We start from the raw sequence: 27,184 nt of genomic DNA, 5'->3' as shown, positions 1-27,184 counted from the left end.
CCCACCTGTTTATTCGGCTCCGTCCTGTGTGTGTGTGTGTGTGTGTGTGTGTGTGTGTGTGTGTTGGTTTTGTTTTCTTCCTCCTCCTCATCGTCCTCACAAAGAGACTATCCACACGAGCAAACAAATGAAACAACACCCACACACACTTAAGGCCAGTCGCGGGCTCTGGGAAGTCCCCTGGTTGTGTATGAAATGGTATACCAGATCATGTGGGGTATGCATTTACTTTGGATGTTTGCAGTAACATAAAACATTAAAACAAACAGTCATTAGTTCCAGGCCTCAGGATTGTAATATCACAGCTTGAAACGTTTCCTTGTGCACATAGATCTGGATAAATACGTCCTGCTGAAGAGCCCCTCTTAAGCACGTCGCAGACTCTGTGCTCGCTGTCCTTCAGCTGACCTGCTGACATCCTGCTGCACAGGCCTCCGTGCTTACAGCTCTGTTATTGTTTCTGTGCATCTACCATAATCCTTTGCAAAGAGAGCGAGAGACGAGGAGGGAAAAAAACTTCATCTCAGTTGATTGGCTGGAAATCTGCAACATGATCAAGCTGCCAACAGTAGGAATGTGTCACATCTATGCTCCCTTCAAAATAAAAGCAGAAATGTGACCATTCAGACAAAATTCGGACTACATTTATATGTTTCTATGAATTATGAGCACTGGAAACAATATGTGAAAATTTTAATAAAGAAAGGAATGTAGACCTATGTTGATTCATTCACTTGTCTGTCTTGGACTGTATTGCTATTTCAAAAATAAATGTGAATAAAATATGACATAGTTTAAGGTTTTTCTTCTTTACAGCAGAAATTTGACATTTGGCAAAACAGTGTTTGAGCAGATTTTCCCCCATAATCACTGTAAACTAGGAAAACATGAATTAGCCTCCCCATTAGCACCCTTTACATAAAATACATTTCCCCCATAAATTAGAAAAATTGTTTCATTTAAACTTTGTGCATTAAACTCATCATCAAGGTTTTCAATGAGGTAAGATGACATCAGCTGTCTGTGTTACAGGAACTAAAACAGTGAAGAAAACAGTAACAAAAAATTAATAAAAAGGCAATAAAACACAATTACAAAATAAAATATCTCATCAGTATTAAAAAAAAATAATAATAATAATTTAAGAATTTAAGTTTAGATAATAAAACTGAATGTAATCCCATACAATCGAGTAGGAAAGGCTCAATTTAAAAAGAGAGCAAAATTATTCTCAGACAAAAGAAAGAAAATTGAAGCAAACGTTTACTTTATTTGCTTTATTTACTTTATTTTGAAGTCCAGACGGACGTAACGCGGTCGTCAGCAGAAGCTTTTATTTCTAAAGGCTGTAAGCGGAAGCAGTGTGGGTTTATTGTGGTTTAACTTGACGCTGGTGCCGGACAGCTTCCACACTGGACTCGGACTGAGCCGGACTGTGTAAGTAAACCTGAAATCCGTCGCTTTTCCTGCCTCCAGACGGTCAGACCGTGTTTGTAGGGATGGTTTACCCGGGCAGCAGCGGCCTGGTTCAGGGCCACAGGCTGTCGGAGAGACGGTTAATGTAGGCGGGAGAGGAAATGGGTCGATGTTTTTAGGCCTGTGACTACAGTTTGAGCTCCACGGGGAGGAATTGAGCACTGGTGACAGTTTAATAGGTATATTTACCACCGTGAGTATTATATCTGTACCAAACACGGGAAATGAAAAGCAGCGGATTCACAGCAGAAACACCTTAACTGATCCAGGTTGATCTGATTCATGAGGTGAAAGAGCTGTAAAATCAGGGTTTATTCAGCTTTGTCTGTAAAAGGTTCATATATTACCAGGAGCGACTGTAGGATTCTCATAGGCTGGCACAGGGACCAAGAACACTACTTATATATTAGTGTACTTGATTTTTAATATTTGTGCTACTTATGTTATTCAGCTCTTACATCGTGTTTTCAGATTTATTTTGTCCTTTATGTTTTATTTTTCCTTTTTCTGTCTTTAACTTTATTAATGTTTAATTTACTTTAGTTTCTTGTTTTACTATTTGTTTGATTTCAGCTCATTTTGGCTGTTTTGTTTGTTTTAGTTTTTCCATCTTTTTTGATAAACAAGTTATTATATATTGAAGGCCCAGAGGAAATCAGAATACCTGATCTGAAATAAATACAATGTAGAAAATTAGTATTAAAAAGATTAGGAGGTATTTTTAGGCTTACGTGCTGCCCTGTGGCTTCATGCAAATGTTCTTACACGAGAAGAAGTGAATAATTTTTTGTTCTGAATAATTGTTCAGGTCGGGAAACGAGTATTTAGACTCAGAGCTTTCTGTGGAATATCGATAAGAGTGTCCAATCGAGTGCACTTCTTGTCCTTCCTTTGTGTGTATTTTAATTTATACTTTTTATTTTCCCTTTACTTTAAATTATTACATTCTTTTATTTATACATGTATTTTATTTGTTTCATAAAGGAAGTCTTTGTAGGGTCTGTATAAAGTTTTTATTTGATGTGCCGTATTTGAATGCATCACTCGGGCAGATGTTCATTGTACACCTGTACGATGACAAAAACATTCATTCTAGTCTATTCTGTTGCTTAATCAAAAATTATAGTCCTATATAAGCACAGAAGTTTTAAAGTCAAAGTTAGGGGTCATCAGGTCAGCAGTATGTACTGTGACATCATCAGTCAGATGTGAGAACAAGAGAATAGCCGTGTTTTCCCCTGAGAACTTGAAGTAGCAGTTGAATGTAACTTCTTAACAAGTTTACAGTAACAGTACATCAACCTTGTGATCTCAACAGAAAGCCTTCTGCACGTCGTAAAACTGAAAGTGAAAAATATCGTTGTGGAGGATTTAAAAAAGAATCTTGGGTCAGGATTTTAAAGCTGCTGTTTAACCTCCATCAGTAATTTCCATGTACTGTTTGCTCTTCCTGTCATATAGAACACAGCTATAGTATCAATACAGGGACACCAAATATCAGTATTTTATTAATTAATAAGAAACGCTTAGCTAACAAATCTACCTGCTAATTCAGAGCGAGCTAATTACTTTGTCCAATAGACAGCTAGCTGAGGCCGAGGGTGTTGCACACTCTTTTTTTACGACAATCATCATTAGGGGCTTAATAATTTTCAGTTGTAGACCTTATAAATGTGAATACTGTTAAGCAAATAGCTCCAATAATAATAATAATAATAATAATCATAATGGATTGCATTTATATAGCCCTTTTCTCTCACATTCACACACTGGTGGAGGCTACAGGTGTAGCCACAGCTGCCCTGGGGCAGACTGACAGAGGCGAGGCTGCCATATCGCGCCATCGGCCCCTCTGCCAACACCAGTAGGCGGTAGGTGAAGTGTCTCGCCCAAGGACACAACGACCGAGACTGTCCGAGCCGGGGCTCGAACCGGCAACCTTCCGATCACAAGATGAACTGACAACTCCTGAGCCACGATCGCCCAATACTTACTATGTAGTTATAAATATGCAAAATAATAAGAAAGGAAAAGCTGTGTTGGCACCAAAACACTAGTTGGTGGTAGAATTGCTGCCTTCAAGTCGATCCATTCTCTTCTAGTAGTTTGGACAGTGGAATAATTCGATGGAGATGCATCATCTGCTTATATTTCTATTTACAGTGTAGGGTTTCAGAGTACAACACAGATTTAACACAGAACAATTAATTCTCTGTAATTTGTGCTAGTTTAACGAACGAAGGGGGAGTTACCTGAGTGTCACTGGGTTTTTTGGTGTTTAAGATTTCAATCACTGAGGAGCTGCTGAGCCGGAAAAACCGTGGACTTAAAATAGCCACCGTGACATCACTTACTGGTCTGTGGATTATGGTTTTGAAGCTTTGCATCTGCCATTGTTGAATTTGAGAGCTTGCATGAATGAATGACAAGTGAAAGTCAACATGTGGTATGACCTCTTTTATTATTTAACACAGTCTGAACTCTCTGAGGCGGCTTTCTTGTCCCTTCTTTAAGTAGTCTTCGGGAATATCTCCCCAGGCTTCTCCAAGAACATTCAGAGCTCTTCAGTTCCAGTAATGGGATTACATAATTCCATCAGTTTTGACAAAGCTGCCGTCAAACTGTTACAGAGCCTTCACTGTGTTTCACAGATGGCTGAAGACATTGTAAGAAGCATGAGGGGTGTCTCGAGACTTTTGCACTGAGCCGTTTCTTTTACCTGATCCCAGTTTGTTTTACTCCTTCTCTACTCGTGTGCTGAATATTTGCACATTTCCAAAAATAACCCAAATCTTTTTTTGCTCAAGTAATTCAAAGTGAAAATTCGAGGAACTGCGTTTGTGTTTTTTAACACTCATCCAAACAGTCCTAACTGGTGACACCAATACTTCCCCTGTTAGCTGAGGAAGGAAAGGCAACAGTATGAAGCTCTTAGAGACTTTTTAGAAAGAGAACCTTATGAGTGTCTGCCACTTATCTGCTGTACAACTCAGACCAGGGTAGGTGGAAGAAAATGAATGGATGGACTTGCATTGCTAACATTCATTCACACTTATTGTGTTCTAAATTTGCATTCCCGTACCTTTGCTAGCTTTCTGTCTTTCAGCAACTCCTGCGTTATGTTATTTTCCTTTAATCAAACAAAAGGTTAAAGTGGAAAAAAAAGCTAATTTTTAGTTGTTTTTCTGATTTTTGTGCTATTCTAAAACTCTCATGGCTTCATGTTTTCTATTGATCTCTAAGTCAATAGAGATCTTAAAACTGTAACATCATTCAAGATTCATTCCCCCTTAAAACTGTAGCATCACCTCACTGTCAACCGTGTACATTAAACTAATATTCATACAAGTTTGTCATTGTTTAGGCATTTTCACCAAATTTAAAGAAAGTTGAAGAAATCTAAAGGCATGAAATCAGGTGTAAGATATATTCATCCTTCGGCGGTGCTCTGAACTGTTCCAACAGGATTTTTTCACTTTGAAATTGAAAATGAAAACCACAAAGTCGAGCTCTGTGACAGCGAGCCGCCTCCCTGTGAAACTTCTAACCTGCTTCTGCTGTTTTTTTGGCTTAAAGTCTGCTTTTACGGACCAAATTTTACTCATCCCATGATGGGTGGGTGTGCCTGAGACACTGAGGAAATTGCACACTCTTACAGCGGTGACTCGTCAGCGACAGGGTAGTCACACCCTGAAGCAGTGGTTTTCAGGCTTTTTGTGCACAAGCCACAGCAAACTGTCTGCCCTAATTTGAAGCCACACCTGTTTTCTGCTCAAAATAACATCAGAGTCATCTAGCGTGCCATCAGTTGTTCTTTTGATTGTCTTTTGTGGTTTCTTGACCGTGCACGACTCTTTTATGCCAACGCATTAGCATAAAGGTTGCCTCCGACGTCTTATCAGACACAGCTCAGTGGACCAGTCCTGCAGCGTCTGCTTCAGACTTGACTAGACCAAGTTTGTCTCAGAGGGAATGTTTGTTTTCAGACTGGCTGTTTAGTTTGTTCGGCGCTATGTTAGCATTACCCAGATAACACACTCTGAAAATGACTGACATCCCCACTCCAGCTTCCAGTAGCTTTAGCTTTCCCCCCACTTCTTAGTCAGTCGCTTTGTTAGCTGCACTGGCAAATTGCAGTTTTCCATTTAAGAAAATGATCTATTTCCCTTTTATTGTCAATCAGGGCCTTTGATGTGTTATGTTCTAATAATTCCCACCATTGTGCAATAATGGGAATGGGCTGTGGTTTTCCTTTGACACACATTTTTTAAAGCAGTATTTTAGGGGAAGTGACTGTGTATAAAGTACTGATACAGTACAGTACATTATGCAGAATACAGCATGTGATATATGGCTGTCAAAAAATTCAAGGCTCACCTACTCTTGTCTGAAGTCACACCATTGTTCCTTGGACACCATCTGGGGGTCGGTCCCCTGAAGCATGCCCGGCCTTATTGCCTGTTTAAGTCTGCAGAAATGACAAAACGAACATCATTGTTGTAGCGATTGAAGCCTTAAACTCTTCAGGAAAATGTTTACTCAAGTACTAAATTAAGTTAGCAGTTGGACTATGTTTAGAGAGTTTTTTGTGGGTCGTTAACATCTTTTTTTCTCAACGTCCATCTTTGTTATCTGCTTTTTAGATGCTAACATGTGAATATTAGCCTAACCATAGCTCTGTAGGTCACCAGGCATCACTAACCTTTCAAGTGCTGCAGGTTAGTTTTCATCTTTGTTTACGTCCAAAGTTAAAGCAGAACTGCGTGTTTAGTGTTTTTTTTAGAAATACTTAAGTCAGATATATCATCTTCAGATGGAAACCAATTAGATAATTTAATTGTAATTGTAACTTGACTTAATGTTGTATATTCCCTTTTCTTGGGAATGTGAGAATATGTTTATAATATGTATTTATTGTAACACCCGTGGGAGTAGCTAAACTAGAATTTTGCAGGTATCTGAACTTGAATCTGGGTGTTAAAACTCTTTGTTGGCCAAAATGCTCAGGCAGCAATTGGAAAGAAAGGGAACACGTTTGGCTTTTCCTCCTGCTTTAAAGGAAAATTGAGCAAAGCTGGACATGACATAAGAAACGTGAAATGCAAAAATCTCGTTACTCCTGATGGCTGGAGCAAAGTTGAAGTTCAGTTTGGACCAGACATTCAAGGCAATTAAACCAGTCATTGAAAATGTTGATACATGGTGAGGTTTGAAGCCGCTCTGGGGTGAAGACACAACATAAATGTCTGTATGATTGATTTCAGCAGACATGTTGATTCTGGCATTGCAGTGTGAGAGTAAATCACAGAGCTGGAAATGGAAAACAATAGTCTTTTACCTCTTAGGGTGTGTGTGTGTGTGTGTGTGTGTGTGTGTGTGTGTGTGTGTGTGTGTGTGTGTGTGTGTGTGTGTGTGTATTACTCATATTGTCACGGCATGAATCTGTTTGCATAGCCTCTATGGAAACAAAAGACAAGTCCCTGTAATGTAAATCATTAATTTTCATCCTGAAGTCCTGGCAGCATTAGGGTAAGGGTTGGATTAGGATTAGTAGAGTTAAGGTTAAGTCTGTTGAATGTAAATCAATCGAATGTCCTCTGAAGTAATGGAAAGACAAGGGTGTGTGTGTGCGTGCCTGAAAGTTTTTAGTGTGACAAACCACACTTTACATCTGCATGTTTCAATGACACGTTGTGTATTTGATGTGAAGAAAACTGTCATTTATGTATGAAAGGAATCAGGTGCACAAAGGATTCTGCACAGGAATGAGCGTTCATGTTTCCCCTACTTAAAGACAGTGGTATGCACTATGCATGAAGGAAACTGGTGAAGAAAAAGTAGATTCTGAAAGTGAAGGTTGGATTAGTATTATCTTCCTTATCTGGAAAACTTCATGCTGGGCTTCATTAGCTATGAAAAGGCTGCAGGCGTTTCAGCGACTTACCTGCCAGTAGAAACTCGGAGGGGACTGAGGCTTTTGAAAGACATGAATCTTAGCAGCCGGCAGTAAATTGCTGTAATTGTTTTTTATTTAAAATTAAACTTTGAGGTTACAGTTAAAAGCAGGTGAAACATGCAGTCCAGTAAAGTCCACTCCCACTGGAAGAGTGACCCTTCAGAAACATTAAAAAAACTTTGGGGACAGAGAGTGCACAGAGAGAGCAGTTTATGTGGAAAGGTAAAGACGATGCAGTAATACAAAGAAGAAGAAAAAATGAGAACGCCCCAAATGTGCAAGCACTTGGCAAAAGTAGAAAGAAAAAACTCCCCTTTAGAAGGAAGAGACCTCCTCCAGAACCAGGCCAAACCAACTTAATTGGCTCCTTTTATTGTGGAGGAGTTGCAGCTCTCCATGAGTTCCTGCTGAAGGACTGAGCTCTGCAGCACCCACTCACAAACAGGAACCCAAGATACTTGAACTCCTCCACCTAAAGCAGCAACTCCTTCCCACTACAGAGTGACGTCAGACTTGCTAATTCTCATTCCTGTCAGTTTTTACCTACTCAGCTGCAAACTGGAAGCTGGACGTCACGAAAAACCAGATCTGGCAGGCAAACCAGTCTTCCCATCCTTACTGGAAAAATGGAACACAAACTTTCACTTGTTTCACTTTCTCTACATGTTTTTGGGATACAAGTTTAGCAATAAGATAAAACAGAAAAGCAACAGACTTTGTAAAAACAGAAAAACACCCAAGCTGCCAACCACTGTTAATTAGACCCGTATGTCTGTACTGAGTCAGCAGTGTAAAGAAATGTGCATTGTTCACTAGTCATAGATCAGTCATAGATCAGCCATAGATCAGTCATAAATTCCAAACCTAGCACCTTTAACCTGCCTTGACACTTGTGTCTAAATGTGTGTGCAGAGTTCCTGTGATGCCCCAGAGCGGGCTGAGCTGGTCGGGGTTGCGATGCCTTACGTGGACCGACAGAATCGCTTCTGCGGCTTCCTGGACATCGAGGAGAATGAGAACAGCGGCAGGTTCTTGCGCCGTTACTTCATCCTGGACACTGAGCAGGGCAGCCTGCTGTGGTACATGGATAACCCCCAGGTAAGGCTGTTTATGAGCTGAAAACATCTTTATCATCTGAAAAGAAACTGTTTTTATAGGTGTTTTCATCTGAGGTCTGGGTCATGATGTCTTGGGGTGTGTAGTAAGAACATAAATGTAGGCCTTTTATTTTGAAGTTCAGAAGCCATTACAGGTATTGACTTTGGTTTTCTTACCTCCAAGTGGCAATAAACAGCTCGTGAAAATCATCATGCAGGGACTTGAATCGCTTCAGGGATGTAATCCATCACATTGTTGCACAGCTCATATTTTAGATGCACCTTAAGAATCAGCTGCATGAAGCATCAAAGTCTTTATGCTACAGCAGCATTTTTCTGTTGTCGTGCGCTGACACCGTGAAGCTCGGCTCTCGTATTGTTCTGCATTTTTCTACTACCTGAAAAGGTGCTGCAGACGTCTCTGCCCGTGACTCTGAAGCCCACTGCTTTTTTGCAACAGGAGGAAGTAGACTCTGTTGCACCGGGGAATACATTTTAATTCACTTTCACACTCTGCTGTGCAGCAGGATGGTGTGTGTGGGAGTGAGTCAAAATGAACTCCTCTGTGTGCGAGCTCATTGTGATGAAGGGACATGTCAGACACGTGAATCACACCACTGATGTGTTTTTCAGAGGCGCTGGAGCCGTACAGCCCCCTGAGACCCTCCCCCCTCATATGAGGACGTTACACTTTGGCTTTTCTGCACCTTATACTTCATTAAAGGGTTTTGTTAAGCAACGGTTACTTTAGAAAGAATGCAGGATTAGGGCACTTCCTCCTTGGCTTCACTGTTCAAATCTGAAATCTGATTGAGTAGTCTCACCTCTGCATGAAACCAAGCAAACGGGAACCAGAACAGAAACAGGTTAGCGATAGCACTGAGATTTCCTACTGTTGGGGAATTTCTAAAACTCGTCGCATCCTCATGCAGAAAGCTGGTCGGACTGCCAGCGCACAGAGCTTTGGTATTTTCCAGATGATCTTCCCACATAGATGTTTATAACAAGTATTGTGAGATCAGAGAAGACTGAAACCGGTTCTGACCATTTTTTTTATTCATATCTGACTCTTTGGATGAAGTTAAGCTCTCTTATGACTCCACATCATCGTCTTTTACATTATTTTGTCATTTTTACTGAACATTACTGAAAGGGGAAAAAAGCAAACTCTTCTTAAGATCATAAATTTAAGAAAAAGAATAATTAATGTTTTTAAATATCATGTTGTGAAATCTGTAAATAAACGCAGGAAATACTGTTGTTGATTTCCATCATAGCAGGCAGCAGTGATGCTAGCGCTACGACCTTGTTCACTTCTGTTAGTTCTACGTCTTCTCGATGCAATCACGAATGGCTGATGCTTATACATTTGTGTACATTTGTGCTTTTTCTCTTCAGAATCTGCCCAAAGGTGCAGGAAATGTGGGCTCTCTCAATCTTTCCTACATCTCCAAGGTTAGTCCTCACTCTTCCACACACACCGTTTCACCTGCACTCTCTGTGCGTACAAACGTGCTTAAATCTGTAAAATCCGTTGTTATTTTGGCGTGTGATTTCTCTTGTTACCAGCTGTAGACTGAACAGAACATCTGCTGGATTATCGCCTCTTCCTTTTCATGACTCTATCCTAAAGCCTGTCGAATTCCTGTGGCGTCAGCCGGATTTTAAACTCAAAAAAATGAAATGTTATATCACAACAACCGAATAAATTCAGAAATTCATTTGAAAGTCACACAGTAAATAGATGCTTCAGAACAGGAAGAAACCTCCAGAGGAACAGGGCTCAGGGAGAGGCGGCCATCTGCCACGACCAGTTGGGGGTGAGGTGAGGGAGACAGGACAGACGATACACTGTGGAAGAGAGCCAGCGATTAATAATAAATTGGACTTTTCTAATTTTAGAGATGTTGCACAAATACAAGAAAGCAAGCCTACAGTTTTTTCAATATGTGCATTGAAGGACAACGCCGAGATTCCTCAAAGTGTTACTGGAGGCCGAGGTAATGCCATCCAGAGTTAGCATCTGTTTAGATACCACATTTTTATATGAATTTTGAAGCAGGAAGTTAAACCTTATTCTAAGATGGGCATAGAAGTGAAAATGTTTTCTGTGCCTTGTAATAATACTGCTGAAGGGAAGCATGTATAATGTAAACAGAACTGGTCCCAGCACTGAACCCTGTGGAACTCCATAATTAACCTCAGCGTGTGAACAAACTGGAGTCTGACAGCTAAGATTCAGACCACTGCTGTGAGTGTAGCATCTTTATAGTATGATATGTCGTTTGCAGCACGGTGGCACGGTGGTTAGCACTGTTGCCTCACAGCAAGAAGGTCCTGAGTTCAATTCCACCATCAGGCCGGGGTCTTTCTGTGTGGAGTTTGCATGTTCTCCCCGTGTTTGTGTGGGTTCTCTCCGGCTTCCTCCCACCGTCCAAAGACATGCAGTTTGTGGGGATAGGTTAATTGGATAATCCAAATTGCCACTAGCTGTGAATGTGAGTGTGAATGGTTGTCTGTCCCTATGTGTTGGCCCTGCGACAGACTGGCGACCTGTCCAGGGTGCACCCCGCCTTTCGCCCTATGACAGCTGGGATAGGCTCCAGCGCCCCCCGCGACCCTGAAAAGGATAGGCGGAAGCGAATGGATGGATGGATGTCGTTTTCCTGAGTTTTTCCCAAATGTGTGGTTTTCTGTAGGCCACATTCGTCTTGTCCCAGCCACAAGTCCACCTTACATCGGCTAAATGACAGCGGTGCCAGGATTTATCCGTCCCGTACTCTGCCATTAGCAGCATAGAATTATCACAGATGAGTGGGTTCATGTTTTTGGTGGGTTGTGCTGACACATTCACCCTTTACTCTTCTCTCTCGCTAAGGTCAATGATGCCACCAAACAAAGACCAAAGGCAGAGTTCTGCTTTGGTAAGTTCATCTTTATTCCCTCTCACCCTGCACTGCGTCTCTCTGCCTCCTTCCTCTTTACCTGCGTAGTGACTCTGGCCACATACATTTCTCTTTGCTTTGCTTTTGACCTGTTTGTGTGTGGCTTTGTTTCCAGTGAGAGGAACTATCGGTGCTCCAACACGCTGACGTTTTAAACAATAGCATGCTTGTAACTTTGTGGCAGCAGATTGTCCCTTTCCTGTTTCAACATCACAATGTACCTGTGTGCAAACAGCTGTGTACGAGAACACAACCGGCCTGCACAGAGCCCTCAGACCCCACTCCTTCCTCACTTCCTTCCCAGTCTCCTTTGTCCTCAATCCTTCCTTGTTTCCTTCCTTCCTCGTCGTTCTGCCCTACCTCTTTTCTTTCTCACTCCCTTCCTCCCTCTTTTCCTCATCTGTGCGGTTTATTTCCTCTCTTTTGTCCCTTGCTACTTGTTGTTCCTCTGCTGTCAAACAGTAGGCCTTTGTCACTCAATAGGAGGAAACTGTACAATGACAAAGACCTGACCTCTGTGTGTGTATTTGCATCTGGATGGGATAATGGCACACACACATCCTCTGGCTCTGAAACAGAAATAAGACGATATTTTTAGATACCCATGGAGCTCGTTTCTCTTCTTCCTCTTGTGCTTTCGAGCCTTACACATTCCTCTCTCTCCCTCTCATTCGTTCACAGTTATAAATGCAGGAATGAGGAAGTTTTACCTACAGGCCAACGACCAGCAGGATTTGGTAGAATGGATCAGTGTTCTCAACAATGCCATCAAGATTACTGTGAGCAACACACACACACACACACACACACACACACACACACACACACACAGATCCATCGTTGACCCTGTTTGTCCTCTTGTTGTGTGTCGCTCTGTCTTCAGCCTCGGGCCACTGTGATAAAGATCAGTGCAGGCGTAGCAGCGTGTAAAGACACAACAGCATTAAAGCCACCTGCAGCTGCTGTGGTCTGCAGTCAGCTGACAAGTTTTCTGTGCACACTTTCACCTTTTCAAACTCCCTGCCTCTCTATAATCAAGGAATCTCCGAACTCGTGCGCCGATATCGACGCACGTGCTGCGCTGGCCGCTGCTGAGTTGAGCAGGCGGGCAAAAATCTGTTGGGTTGCAAATGGAGGGTCCTGTAGAGATGCACGGCCAGCTGAAATGACACCGAGACGTCGCTTGTGTCAGCAGATGCCATTTTCCTTTTTGTGTGCACCATCCTTTGCAAGGGCGACAACAGCAAGTGCATTAGCCTCACTAAAGGACTCGCAGCATTGGTCGGGTTATGTGCAAACAGTGACGTCGCCACAGCTCTGTACCATTTATACCAGCGCTAAGGTCCTTGGGCTATTCTCCGGAGTACATCCACGTCAGCACAGGAGATGTTAAAAACCACTGAAATCACTTTGCTCCTGATTTTGACTTTCGAGTTTTGGTGGTAAAAACTGACAGTCGTACACGCTAAAACCCAGCAGGCCACCTGCATTAGATTACTGCATTAGCCGGCTGCTAAGCAGAAAGGCGCACTTGCTGCCAAAACTACACCACAGTGTGGTTTTCACCAGCAGATGTCATGCCACTATGTGCAGTCTCAGTAGCAGCTAGAATAGGCTGACCGACGCCATGCTGTGGATGGATAACCTCAGACGCTCTGGCTGAAGTCTGAAGTCTGTTTTCAGTGTTTACCTCTGCTTCTACTGAGAGCGATCCTCGTCATGTCTTCCCTGTGCTGATGTGCTTATACTAGGCTAACAACAGCTCTATAACTAGTCACCAGGTCAGTCCTCATACAGTTTAGACCACCTGTACGTGTAATGTCATGTTTCCTGTGAGGCTTTAGTGCCTTAACACACAGGGTGTTACAGTATTGGCTGCTTAACTACAAAGTCGAGGTTATTAAATCACAGGGGTGGAGGGAGCATAGTGGGAAAAGTAATACCCATCACAGCAGTAACACTGCTTACTGAAAAATGATTAGCTGGGAGTGGCAGATTCACACCACCCATCCTTTTATCGTTTATTCCTTTTCCATCTATCAGAGTCCAGGAAGGAGTCTAAAACAGCACTGATTTTAAAGTTAATTTCTGGTGTCTGCTTGTTATTTTAAGCTGTGAGCACCTCTCCTTTAAAGGAATGGTACATATGTAACATGCTGGTTGCAGAATGAGCTTCCTGTCAGACTCAGACCTCTGCTCCAGTTCAAGGTGTGAAAATAACCATCGTCACTCTTTAAGACCAAAGCCAATAACTGATCCTAATAGCTTTTATCTCTATTTAATTAGCATTGCTAATGTAATGTGAATTCCTATGATAAATAACATTCAGAGAGTTAAGAAAAAAGGTGAAATAAAGCCCAAGCTCTTAAAAATAGTGAGACGTGGAGCCTTTTTGCTCTGTTTTCAGGTGCCAAAGCCTGGCGAGGGCCACAACACCCACGCAGAGACTCCCCAGGAGCTGCTTGGAACCGTGAAACAGGTCTCCTACAAAACTGAGATCATCGGAGGAGTCCCCATCATCACGGCCACTCAGGTAACGCTCACAGCTGCGAGCGGCAGGAGCAGCTCGGCAGGTCCGGTCCTGCCTGTGCTGGTATGCAGCTGCAAATATGAGTCAGCTCGCAGGAACACAGGCGAGTTAAGGCTGGTTTAATTATGAGTCGAGGTTTTAAAAATATCGAGGGGAACGCGCATCGACATTTAGCTGCTGATAGCTGAGGTTTGTTTTTATTTGTTAAAGGGGACCTCTGACAGTTTTGCACATCTGTGATTGTTACGCCGGTTTTAGGAAGTAAAACTGCAAAATCTTTGTAATCCATCGTTTGTTTATGATTGAGACTAGCGACCCCAGTCAGAGGAGTTGCATTATGGGTAATATATCATTGAAAACAATGACAAGAACAGGAAGAATGCATGGATTAAAAATATCATCGCTGACTGTCGTCTTATTTTTATTCTTGGACTCTCTTAGAGTAGCTTTGGATGATTCAGAGTTCATAATAATCCTTATTTGTTTTACACCGGGCTTTCATGCTGCCCCTCAGTTCATCCTCTGTGTGAAAACAACACGTTTAGCTCCTCCCTCTTAAAGTCTTTCAGCTTTCTTCTGATTGGCTGCCCCTCAAAACGCAAGATTGGATCAATGGGCTGGCAGGTGGCCGGTGTGTCGTGGTAGGGGTATCCCCTCTCGATGACATCACCGGGTGTCAGAAGTAAAAAAAAAACAAACTGTGTGAAACCGAGTGTTCAGAGCAGTTTGAATTGGAGAAATGAAGTGTGGACGTGCTGACTGGACACGGCTCAGTGTGGAAGTAAAAAGTCCACAAACTCTTCAGCAGAGGACGACTTTAGAAATCAGTTGAAACTTTAAGACTTCAGTGTTTTATATATGTGAGAAAATCCTGTAAAATGAATCCAGATGAAGTCTAGTGTGTGTGTGTGTGTGTGTGTGTGTGTGTGTGTGTGTGTGTGTGTGTGTGTGTGTGTGTGTGTGTGTGTGTGTGTGTGTGTGTGTGTGTGTGTGTGTGTGTGTGTGTGTGTGTGTTTAAGGAGCAGGGAGAGGGGCACAATGGAGCTGATCGTGGAGGCGTAAAGCGGGCTCAGAATCAAATGCCCTACTTCCTGTCCAGAGGAGCGCAGGATCAGGCCATCATCAAAGCGGGATACTGTGTGAAACAAGGAGCTGTGGTGAGACACACACACACACTCAGGGTTATTCAGTGTCGTCATAATGAACCATCACGTTTGGTTGGATAAAATCTCACACAGTAATCAGATAAAAATACTTTTGTGTTATTAATGAGCAACAGTCGATGTTCAGAAGAGAAAAATCTTTGAAAATAACTCGGTCACTGGTTTCAATCTTAGAAAAACAAAGTAAACCTTTCGCTGCAGTTACCTGCCATATTAAAATAATGTTTTTTAACAGAAAATATTTCTTTCCAAAAATGAACAATAACCACAGTAAGAATACAGTCTGGTGCCTTATAAATACACCGTATGTACAGGTGCGGCACAAAAATGTTAGAAAACAGAAGGAAGTGGCAGGCATAGAACTAACCTAACTGTATTTCAAAATAAAACAGAAAGCAGCTAAACAGAAACTTTGAAACGTGCTTTGCTTCTTCCTCTCAGATGAAGAACTGGAAGAGGCGGTACTTCGTCCTGGATGAAAATTCTCTCAACTACTACAAAACTGACATGGTGAGGAAACGGTGAAGAGCTCAAACACGGTGACATCAGTGCTCAAAGACGCATCACGTTGCTCCCAAACAGACACTGAAGAAGAAGAGAGTGAAAAAAATCTGTGCTTGTTGCAAAACTTGCTGCGTGTCTCCACATGCAGAGGCATGCGTCCTGAATACCTCCTCATGTCATCTACGTGTGGACAGATTAGCCCTAACTACGGCCTGTCTGTGCACATATATGGGCACACCCCGTGTGTGTGTGTGCGTACATATATGTGTGTCTGGCTGAGTGTTCACACCTTTTTATGTGTAATCATGTCCTGAGTGAGTGCAGCTGCTGCAGAGGACATTTGTTTGCATGCTATCGCCGCTGACTGCGAGTCATACAGACCGACACGATCAAGCATTTAGATCATGCATATCATCAGCACACGCGTGTCTTCATGGATGCTGATCCGAATGACACACGGGCGAACTATCTGACAGTCAAATAACCCCAGCCTTCAGCAATAGCACACACTGAGCACCGTTTATAGGTGATTTACTTAGTTAGCGTCGCCAAGTGCTGATTATAGGCAGCTCGTTAAGCCAGGTGATGCTGCACATCAGAGATGTCAGACTAATCTTCCATCGTGGTCACGTGCGCCCCAGTTTGATCTTAACTGGGCCAAACCAGGGAAGGTGGTGTTTCTGACAGCGTAAAGACATTTCATCAAACATTTAATCCCTGAAATGTCTTAATACATGAAATATAAGTGCAGGTTCAACAATACATCTCAGTTTTCTACCTGATAAATGTGTAAAATTACAGTCAATGTTCTGGCAGCTCATTGCTCACATGGCCTTTTTTTAACCCTGGAGCCACTGTAAAAAAATCAAAAACGTCTGTAGCAGAGTGGATAGTAGAAAAAGAGGAACTTTTCTGTCATTTAATTGTTTAACGATTATTTTACTACTTGGTGCACCATGAGTGTCCATGGCGAGGTCTTTATTGATTCAAAAATACAGTTAAAAGTCTAAAATTGATGCACTCGTTCACATTTTATTGCAGTGGGCCGGATTAGAGTCTTCGCTGGGCCGGTTCTGGCCCTTGGGCCTTACATTTGACACCCTTGCTGCGTATGTTATGTATGTATGTTGGTGTAAGCCGAGGTGATGATCTCTGATCAGTGTAAAAGCATGCCGCTCACTGCCTTCTGTGGTTTGACAGAGTGTGAATATGAAAGTTCGTCAGCTCAGCCGTGGCGTGAGTCGTCCTTTGATTGCAGTGAAGCCGCCGCGCTGCAGAGCTGTGTCGGCTATCTAAACGTCTGACTTAGAGTCGCGTTTCCAATCGCTGTGAGACGACTGACGTTTTGTTCACTCGACTGACCACAGCAAAGATTTAAGCAGAGGTTTTTTTCTCACAAAATTTAAATGAAATCAAACGCAGACACTAAATATTACCCGACCCATCGTGACGAGGTCACGTGTTTCGGTTTGCTTTTGATATGTACTTCCTCTCCTCCGTCGTCTCAGGAGAGGGAGCCGCTGAGAGCCATCCCGCTGAAGGAGATCCACAAAGTGCAGGAGTGCAAGCAGAGGTCAGTCAGCCTCCCTGTCAGCTCTGTGTTTGGGTTGATTCAGGGGAAGTTCACTAAAACGTCTCCTCTGTGTCCTCCAGCGAGCACATGATGAGGGACAACCTGTTCGAGATGGTCACCAGCTCAAGAACCTTCTACATACAGGTAACACGCATGAGGAGGACGCGGTCATCAGTCAGGAGAAGCTCTTTCTGCACCGTTGTCTCATCTGTTCTGCTTTGAGCCAAATGAGTGTAAATTAGATTCAACATTTGGATGATTGCTCCACGCCTCCATCTTCTGAAGGATTTACTCTCTCCGCTGTCTCCACATGAGATACTGATGAGGATGTACTGATGGGACATTTGGTCGTCTTTGTTCTTTCCAACTCTTCTAACTCAACTACTGAGAAGGAGTGATTTACTGACAGGAAGACTTCGTTTAATCGAGTTAAAGTCACCGTATTATGTCATATGTACGTGTTTAGAATCATAGCGTGCATTCATTTACATTCCTGTGTTTCTCTCTGTCAGGCTGACAGTCCAGAGGACATGCACAGCTGGATTAAGGCCATCTCAGGCGCCATCGTGGCCCAGCGCGGTCCCGGGCGCTCCGCTAACACTGTACGTATCATCTCAGGTGAAGCTACTTGGTAAAAGAGGTTTAGGTGACATGGAAAAGGATGAGTTTGATTTAGCAGGACAGATGTAGCAGTTTTAGAACATGAATAATTCAGTTTAACTAAGATGGTACAAAGATGCTGCCATAATTGAAGATGCATTCCTTCTTCTCATTGGTCTTTAAAATGATATGAAGTGTTTCTTCCTGCTCACTTCACGCTGCAGCAACATGTGGCTGCATGAGCGAGTGCAGCAGTGCCACCATGTGGCAGAAACACAGCACTGCAGCAGCTTAATGAGGTCTATAACTCTGTAAACCTTTATTAGATTTCTTTAATTAATTCAAAGATTTTTATTAACAAAACAATCTTCAGATGATTTGGGTGCTTAACCCAGTGTGGGAATATTTTAATTGTAAATCTGTCATTTGGGATGAGACTGAGTGTGAAGTCATTTGTGTGTGTGATTTTAATACCCTGCTCGTGATTTTGTGACACTTTCACAGATGATGATGACCGTGACTGATGCATGTGTTTTTGTGCATTTCTGTTAAATCTTTCTCGCTCTCACACACACTCACACACACACACACACACACACACACACACACACACACACACACACACATAAACTGGTTTGTAAGAGAAAAACAAACCAGTTTATGGAAAAGCTCTAAAAGACGTCGATTTCAGACATTTTAAAGGTTTCTGATTCAAAACAACATTGTTATCTTTACCCTTGTAACTGGTGGAAGAAGCAGACCACAGACAGCTTAGACAACAAGCACCTCTGGACAGCTGTTATCTTAGATCTCTCTGTGAAAGTCCCGTCATGTCCTCTTGTACTTGTGCATCTGTGATTGCTGCTCCAGTGTATCAGACCTTATAAAAACCCGCCATTCTCCCGGTAACGCTCCTCGCCTGAAGCTATAACTAAGTTTGGAAACTATTAACTCCAAGTGAAAACTGCTCAGCTGTAGTCAGAGGTCCCCCCATCAGAGGAAATTCAGGCCGACCAAAGCAGAAGTCCATGACTGATGGTGAAATCACCGATTGCACAGTGCAAGTGTTCAGAACGGGACGTCCGAGCACAGATTTCACAAACAGCAGCAGAGCTGGAAGCTGTGTGAACCTGCCCGGAAGAGGATTACAGCCGCTGAAAAAAATGGGGGAATTTGGGGATTTCTTTCTCAGAATTCTGGGAAAAAATTCCAAAAGACTCCTCACTCTTTTCACTGGCCCTAAACTTCCAGTAACCATGACCCTGAAGGGGGATTAGCAACTTTTAATTGAGCTGTCCTCAGAATGTCTGGATCACACCTCACACAGATGTTTGTCACAAGAAATAAAAGCAGGTTGGCTGGTTTCTGTCTGTGTAAGGTGTGGATGATGGATGGATGGAGGGATAGATGGGTGGATGTGTGGATGGATGGATGGATGGATGGATGGATGGATGGATAGATGGGTGGGTGGATGGATGGATGGATGGATGTGTGGGTGGATAGCTGGATGGATGGATGTGTGGGTGGATGGATGGATGGATGGATGGATGGATGGATGGATGGATGGATATGTGGGTGGATGGATGGATGGATGGATATGTGGGTGGATGGATGGATGGATGGATGGATGGATGGATGGATGTGTGGGTGGATAGATGGATGTGTGGGTGGATGGCTGGATGGATAGATGGGTGGGTGGATGGATGGATGGATAGATGGATGTGTGGGTGGATGGCTGGATGGATGTGTGGGTGGATGGCTGGATAAATATGTGGGTGGATGGATGGATGGATAGATGGGTGGATGGATGGATGTGTGGGTGGATGGATGGACGGATAGATGGGTGGATGGATGGATGGATGGATGGGTGGATGTGTGGCTTCGCTTGAATAGGAGCTCTCTTCCGCGCTGTAACTGAGTTGTGCTGTAAACTGTTGTTTTCAGATCCGTCAGGCCAGAAGGCTGTCCAGTCCTTGTATACAGAGGTATACGCCATTCTGCAGCGGTGAATGCAGCACGTATGTGACCCCCGTGCCCTTTACCCCCAACCCCTGCACCCCGACCCATTCACCACAGCTTCCCCCTCACCGAGCCTTCACCCTGCGCACCACAACAGACGCGTTGTGGTCCTTCCTCACTCTGAGCTCTCTGTGCGTCGACGCTGTAGTGTTCATCCATCCTAAAGCTACAGCCAGGCTGAACAGTCACTCCAGCTGTTGCTCAAGCAGCAGGTCTTTGTAGCCACATCTGGAGCCTGCAGCACGTGCAGCTGGATAGTTTGTGCGTTTGGATGAATCTCAGAAACATTCAGAGTTTGAGAGTTTACAGTTCATGCCTGGATCTCACCCAAACCTTTAGTCAGAACTCTGATTATCACAGAAGCATAAAAATCAAGTATTTCCTTCCTGTTTATGTGATTTATTCAGATCTTCTGTTGATTTAAGTTCTTTTCAGCTAATGAAAAGATATAAGACTAGTTCAGTATCAAAAACAGGTTAGAAAAAGTAAGAATAGTAATAAAAAAGGGATTTTAAATCCATAGCCTTGTTTCATTTGTTCAAATCTAAATGTTTAAGATTTATTCTACAGGATTATGGTATCTGAATCTAATTAAATACTTAATTGAATTTATTGGAAATGACCCATGTAGACCCTTGTGCAGTACCCTTAAAGCCCACCAGGGGGTGACAGCCTGCACTTTGTGACTCATGGCTCTAAATAGTGAAAGTTCAGATTTTCTTTCTGCCTTCATCGAAATGCATTTTGTTCATGAAGAAGACACTTTATGGAATAATTCAGGGTTTTTGGGTTTGACGCTTCATTTCAGACCTTCTGAATGATTCACATCCAGATTAGACTGAACTTAAACTCATGATAAAAAAATTAACAACCTAGATGATCAGATTATTTCCAGTCTTCCTTACATATTTATATCCTGTGGATGGGTTTGTGCCACAGTGTTGTCCAGTCACAGTCGTGCTGCCCTCAGCTTGATGCAGCTGGAAAAAACTCTGAAATTGAGTTGATCAGCTGACCTTTGACCTTTAACTGTAGCTCACAGGCTGAGATGCTTCCTCCACATCGACACTGACGATTTCTTCGTACACTGTTGTTTTGGCAGCGTCCTCCTCGTAACACGTTGACTTTTCTCTCTGGTCCTCCATCGACTGCCTTGGATTAACACATCCATCCTCTCACATCACAGCTCGTCTCTCTGTCTTTCTTTTATTGATCCAACACGCTCTCGTGTAGGCAGAAACTTCAGCTCCACCCGCTCATGAACATCATCCTGCACCACCTGCACCATCATCTCTGAGGGTTTCACGTTGTTTCATTCTTCACTCCTGATTCAGATTTACAGCGTTCCCGACTCCCAGCAGGACTCCACAAGAGCCTAACTCATCCCGAGTCTCTCTTTTTTATCCCGCTAACACTTTGTCTTTCTGTTTTTCCTCCGTGTGTGTGTGTGTGTGTGTGTGTGTGTGTGTGTGTGTGTGTGTGTGTGTGCGCTTGCCTTACAGAGAGTAAGGTGTGACAGTGACGTACTAACCTTCCCCAAATGAGCCCCACCGCCGCCTTCTTCCTGTCCCTCCTCCTCCGCCTGCTGCTGCTCATCGTCCAATCACCAAGCCCCGATGCCTCAGCTTCTTAGCACCTGCTGCTTGATCCCACCCTGCTCCCTGGCGGCTGCGGCGCCACCCATTCGTACGTGTTGCTTGTATCTGCATGAAGCCTTGTTTAAACTCACCGCATTTCACTCGTGTGTAACTGTTTGTCCATTGAGAGCAGGTTAGCCAGCTGGAGGATTGTGGGTACTGTAGTGTTTAGAACCCCCTCTCTCCATTAAAGTGGCAAAAGAAGGTCACGGTGCTTTAATGTGGCTGCCCGTGCTGTTAAATCATCAAAGAGAACGTCCTTGGCTTCACCTCTGTAAGCTGTCCTTGCTAGAGTAACTAATCATCATCTTTTACAGTGTTCATTGCACCCTCCCTGAAAGCTTACTGTCCAAGCACTGCCTAATAACAACTAATATTATTATTATAACACTGAGGAAGCTTCTTTGCTTTTGCTGCCACTTGTCTGTCTGCTACTTTTGCCTAGCAATAGGGATTATTGTGTATTTAATGGGAACCCTAAATATGCAGGCTGATCAATCAGGTCTGATTCTAATCTAAAATAAGGATTAGAAGATGGTGATGACTGATGAGCATCTTTAATATCAAGCGAGCAGCTTTCGTTTCACAGAGCCTGATCCGGATGTTTCCGATTAAATTGGCTGTAAGCTCCACGTTTTCACTGATTCTGTGACTCGAGCTTTACATTTTCCTGAGCCAACACAAGGAGTCTAATGTCAATACTTTCCAGAGCAGTTTCAGGAGTTTAGTCTACTTTAATCCAGGGAGCTGACGAGGACATGTGGTCACACAAAGACACGGAGTTTTAGTTTTAATGCTGTTTTGAAGAAAATGTAGGAAACGTCAAGTTTTTAGCAGCAAAGTTTTAGTTTAGACTTTCAGTTTTCTGTAGAGGAAGAAAAATAATGTGGCTGAGCTGCAGCTTGATGGGAAGCTCGGGCCTGAATAACTCTGACAGCGTTTCCTCTTTTCCATCTCCATCACACACTCATCCATCCACCCACCGAGCCCTCCATCCATCCATCTCTCCATCTGTCATTCATAGTCACCGCTTCTGCCTCACCTCCTCCTTCTCTTCCCTCCGTCTCCTCAGGAGCACAGTGACCACTCCCCTTCCACCTCCACCTTCTACCTCCCAGTCGATGAGGAACCCCAAGACTCGCAGTCCCCAGAGAGTGCTCAGCCTCGCTCTGGACACGCGCCATCGGGACAACTTCCTGGGCCTCCTCCCCTGGAGGCTGAGCGGGGTCCAGTCCGTGATGGTGCCCCTTCCCCCGGCGCGCTCCCGCCTGTCCCTGCAGGAGACGCTGCAGCCTTCAAAGTGAAAGAGGAGGACAAGCCGGCGTGGGGAAGCCCCAGCGGCGTCTCCGGGTCCCAGCTCCTCCTGGCTGAGGATCAAGATGTGCACATAACCCTGTTCTGACAAACTCTAATGGACACACACACACACACACTTGTGCACACTGTCAGACTCTGCGTGTCCTGCTGAACCTCCTGGGACCAGTTCTTTGTTTTGTTTTTTTGGGATGGGACCTTCCTCCGCTGTTTTCCCTTCTCCTTGTCTTCCCTTGTATCCTACAGTCTGTCACTCCAGGCAAACGACAAACACGGCTTGCTGTTACACGTTTCAGCGGCGCCGCGACTCTCACTTCCTGTGATGCACCAAAGTTTGTGTGTTTGCTTCCAGCAGCATGGAAGACTGACTGAGAGACTGACTAATCCCACATCTCGGTGTTTTTCATTTTAAACTCGCGCAGAGAAGCTCGAGGTCCAGATTCACTGAGCAGAGGTCGCTGAGCGGCCAGCTTTCATGAGCAGGTTTCCAGAGGTCACGCTTACTGAATATTTCCCGTCGTCAGTGATGGAAAAATGTGTCATTTTCTTAGATTAGAAAAGATGCTGGTCTGTCTCTTTCATAAGACAGCACTGAACACAAGTCACGCAGCAGGGTCATGCAGGCATCTGTGTCCGCCACGAGTGATCCTGCTGCAGGGAAAGTCCCGCATTGAGAAACTTTGGGTGGCTTCTGATCCCTGAAATGCAGAAGGACGGCCTAGCCTTGAGAATAAAATAATAGCTGTTTGTCTGAAGGAAAATAGAGGAAATACGCCTCTGCAGAAGCCTCCCCCGATAGATTTGATTAAGCTTCCAGCTTTAGTTCATTTACTTCATATTTGGTCACCGCGACTACAGTGCTTTAGAGCCTCTGCGATGAAAGACAATCATCTGCTTCATGTTTGCTATGGAAGATTTAAAGCTCTTTAATGAAGCAGGCATTCCCAAAGTGAAGTGTGCTGCAGCCCGTTTAAAGACGGGAAACTCACATGGAGCACGCCCAATCTTAAATCTTCACCAAAAATCAAAATACAAGTGATGTATTTGCTTAAAAATTATATTTAAAAAAAAAATACAAAAATCAAATTGGCTCCAATGTGTGAAACTTCAGCACCGAGCAGTAAATTCAGGTCAGAGTAATGAGTGATATCACTAACTGGCCATGTCATATTAGCAATTTTAAATCACTTGTTATATAAAGAAATACATTTATATTAATATGTGACTGTACATACTGTAGCACCTCTGGAGTCCACCAGGGGGCGCACACTTTTGGAATGACTGTAATAAGAATTCAAATAACCGGTAAATTTAGGCTATGATGGAACTTCCGTTTGTCAAGTGTGTCGTGACCTCTGTTTGCAGCGTTTCCACCTCCTTTTTTAAGCGCTTATTTAACCAAAGAAGTTTATTTGAAAGCTGCAGTCAGTGAAGGTTTATTTCAGTTTCTCATCACCGTCCTTCGAGAACGCTGCTAACGTCTGTGAGGTTACTTCTTCTTTCCAGCATGCTAACTGGTATCTCCAAACCAGCAAGCTTTTTTATTTGTCTCTCAGCACCAGCACGTTACCAGTTAGCTTGCTAAGTAGCCGCCAAGGTGCTCCAAACATCAGCAAGACTCCAGTGCAGCTTTGAAAGAAAGAAAAGCGCCTCTGGTGGTAAAACGCGTCGCTCTGGCCTGTTTTAAGCGAGTGAAGCCTGATCAAGGAGGTGAAAAATCTAAGATGGGCTTTAACAGAAAGCTTCTGCTGTCCTTTGTTTTTATCCAAGGTCAAGTCCTTCTCCTGGCTCTGTTGGAGGCCTCCAGCTGTTCAAAAACGAGTTTCTCTCCGTTTATTTGCTTGTAGGGGATTGTTTGATCGTCTGGGTTTTATCTTAAAGCGCCTTGAGATGGCTTGATGTGAATCGGTGCCTCTTACTTTGATTCCTGTTCATGTTATCTGATCCTCAGACTTGCACATAAGCCTAAAATTCAACCATGATTACTAAATAACCCTGAAGCACCCGAGGCTTTGTCGACTTTTGTGCGTCCACAGAGTTTAAGTCTTCAGACGTTTACGCCTCTGAATCCTGCGGTTGGGAATCTTTGCTCTGGCGTCAGGACTGAAAACGTGCTCGGCTGTTGAAACTGCAGCGACTGTAATTAGTGAGATCGCACAGCGCTCTTTATCTCAGCTCTGTCCAGTTTCAGCAGTGAATTTAATTTCTTATTAATAAAGCCGAAACCTTCCATCTGCGGTCCAGTTGCTGCTTTGCCACATTTCCAGATTTATCATATTTTTTTAAAATCCAAAAGAGAAAATGAGTCTGGCTGAAGCTGTGTTCAGACTCCAAGTGTGACTGTTGCTTCTGTCCTCTTCCTCACTGCACATCCGCGCCGCTGTACTGCTTTCTAACTGATGTCGTATTTGTTTCAGTCTTTGGCTGTAAGATGTGGGGACGTGAAACCAAACTGGACGTGTAAATGAGACTCTAACGCTCGGCGGCAGGTTTTCGTTCCTCTCGGCGTCCGGCTGCGAGCTCTGGTTGTGGGTGTTTCTTTTTCTTCGGTTTCGATGTGCTTTTAGTTTCTATGATGATATTATTTACCGTGATGAAACATATATGTTGTTTACTGAGTTTTTTTAAACACGTGTGCGCGAGTGCACGCACACGGCCCTCCTTCCTGTTGTTCCCCGTTCACCATAAGCTGGTTAAAGTGCCTGCCTTGTTCTTACTAAGAAAAATGATATAACGATGAGCTCTTTTGACCCTTTTTAGTGTGAACATGATTCTAAAAACATGTACTCTATTTATTAAAAGAAATTTGGAATAATTTGAACTGGTTCATGTGTCTGCTTTACTTTACTTTACTTTTATGGGGCGATCGTGGCTCAAGAGTTGGGAGTTCGCCTTGTAATCGGAAGGTTGCCGGTTCGAGCCCCGGCTTGGACAGTCTGGTCGTTGTGTCCTTGGGCAAGACACTTCACCCGTTGCCTACTGGTGGTGGTCAGAGGGCCCGGTGGCGCCAGTGTCCAGCAGTCTCGCCTCTGTCAGTGCGCCCCAGGGTGGCTGTGCTTGCCATCACCAGTGTGTGAATGTGTGTGTGAATGGATATGTAAAGCGCTTTGGGGTCCTTAGGGACTAGTAAAGCGCTATACAAATACAGGCCATTTACTTTTATGGACTGCACACTAATTATTACACAGACGACATTTCTGGCACTTTTGCCAAAGTTGAGAAGGAAATTGAACAAAACAAACAGGAAGCGGGAGGCTGAAGAGACCATCCAATGAAGACAGAAGGAACAAAATAAAACACATGAACATGATCAAGCTTCAGAGGGCTGAATTCAAAGAAACCCTGAAAAAGTGATGCAGGAGGTCAGTTTTTCTGAAATGTCATTGCAGCAACAGAAAATGGTCCTGAGTAGTTTGGACAGCCCCGATGTGCTGGAAGCATGCATTTGTGAGAACATCGGGGCGTACTCCTACTGTGTGGGGATCAGTCAGTGGCAGTGATTGCTTCATCCTCTAGAATCTACCTGCATACTCTCAGCACGTGACTTGGCCAGAGAGGAGGAACCCAGCACTCACTGCACCAGCGTGGGGTCTGGATTTCATCCTGACACCTAATGGTAGTCAGGGTGCCGTTGCCTGTAGAGGTCTGTACGTTAGCTGAACGATGTTACAGCCAGCGTAATGTTCTCCACGGCTTCTCCAGACCCTTTCATGTCTGTCACGTGTGCTCGGGGTGAACCTGCTCTCATCTGTGAAAAGCTCAGGGCAACAGCTGATGTTCTACCGGCCTCACGGTGCCGGGCAGTGAGCACGGAGACCACTAGAGGGTGTCGAGCCCTCAGGCCACGAATTTTCTTTCTGATGGTTTGGTCAGAGACATATACACAACAGTGGCCTGCTGGAGGTCATTTTGTAGCTCTGGCACAAAGGAGCAGATACCAGTCCTGATGATGGGTTAATGGCCTTCTATGGTCGCCGTGCAGCTCTCCTGAAGTCACTGACTTTAAGACTGTGCTGAGAGACACAGCGAACCTTCTGGCTGTTGGACTACCTGTGCAACCGACCATCAATATCCCAGGAGTTTCACTGATGTGATTCTATAATCCAATTTGTTGCTTTCATTTTTTGCGCAGTATATAATGCGAAAACTAAACTTCAAAGTAAAACAGGAAGTTACTGTAGGACAAATAACAGGGCAAAGTTTAGTCCTGCTGGAGCCACTGAGGTTTACACCGACGTGCAGGCTGATTTCACAAGACCTTAAAAAGTAAAAGCTGCTTTTGATTTTAGACTTTAGCTTCTGAATTTTATCATGAATTCAATATTTTATGACATCTCTGCACCTATTGGAGACATACGAGAACCAGTCAT

The 27,184-nt window shown here is 43.7% G+C and overlaps 1 protein-coding gene across 7 annotated transcripts; it reads left to right on the top strand.

The window, feature by feature from the left end:
* The first annotated feature begins 1,351 nt into the window (after positions 1-1,351).
* Positions 1,352-25,635, top strand: plekha1b (pleckstrin homology domain containing, family A (phosphoinositide binding specific) member 1b). Of its 7 annotated transcripts, none has more exons than XR_001341670.2 (13): positions 1,352-1,437; positions 8,345-8,530; positions 9,928-9,984; positions 11,408-11,453; positions 12,156-12,253; positions 13,882-14,007; positions 15,024-15,161; positions 15,609-15,677; positions 17,180-17,244; positions 17,325-17,388; positions 17,757-17,846; positions 21,366-21,549; positions 22,573-22,699. XR_001341670.2 is itself a non-coding variant. In XM_004565206.5 (13 exons), the coding sequence occupies exons 2-13, from the start codon at positions 8,390-8,392 to the stop codon at positions 22,802-22,804; spliced, it is 1,167 nt and encodes a 388-aa protein (XP_004565263.1). In that variant the 5' UTR covers positions 1,352-1,437; positions 8,345-8,389; the 3' UTR covers positions 22,805-25,635. The 7 variants fall into 7 exon arrangements, 6 of the variants coding, with proteins under 6 accessions (XP_004565263.1, XP_004565262.1, XP_014263811.1 ...); XM_004565206.5 differs by lacking the exon at positions 21,366-21,549 and adding an exon at positions 19,789-19,829 and having other exon boundaries at positions 22,573-25,635; XM_004565205.5 differs by lacking the exon at positions 21,366-21,549 and adding an exon at positions 19,789-19,862 and having other exon boundaries at positions 22,573-25,635.
* The last annotated feature ends 1,549 nt before the right edge of the window (positions 25,636-27,184 follow it).

This window comes from Maylandia zebra, linkage group LG8 (assembly GCF_041146795.1).
Source record: "Maylandia zebra isolate NMK-2024a linkage group LG8, Mzebra_GT3a, whole genome shotgun sequence".
NCBI lineage: Eukaryota > Metazoa > Chordata > Actinopteri > Cichliformes > Cichlidae > Maylandia > Maylandia zebra.
Note: the sequence above shows the minus strand (reverse complement) of the source record. Positions and strands in the feature narration are given on the sequence as shown.

Coding starts and splice junctions, on each gene's coding strand:
- plekha1b (XM_004565202.5), top strand. CDS start 8,390: ATGCCTTACGTGGACCGACAGAATCGCTTCTGCGGCTTCCTGGACATC. Junction 15,162..15,608: donor GTGTGAAACAAGGAGCTGTG/GTGAGACACACA, acceptor TCTTCCTCTCAG/ATGAAGAACTGGAAGAGGCG. Junction 17,245..17,324: donor GTGCAGGAGTGCAAGCAGAG/GTCAGTCAGCCT, acceptor TGTGTCCTCCAG/CGAGCACATGATGAGGGACA.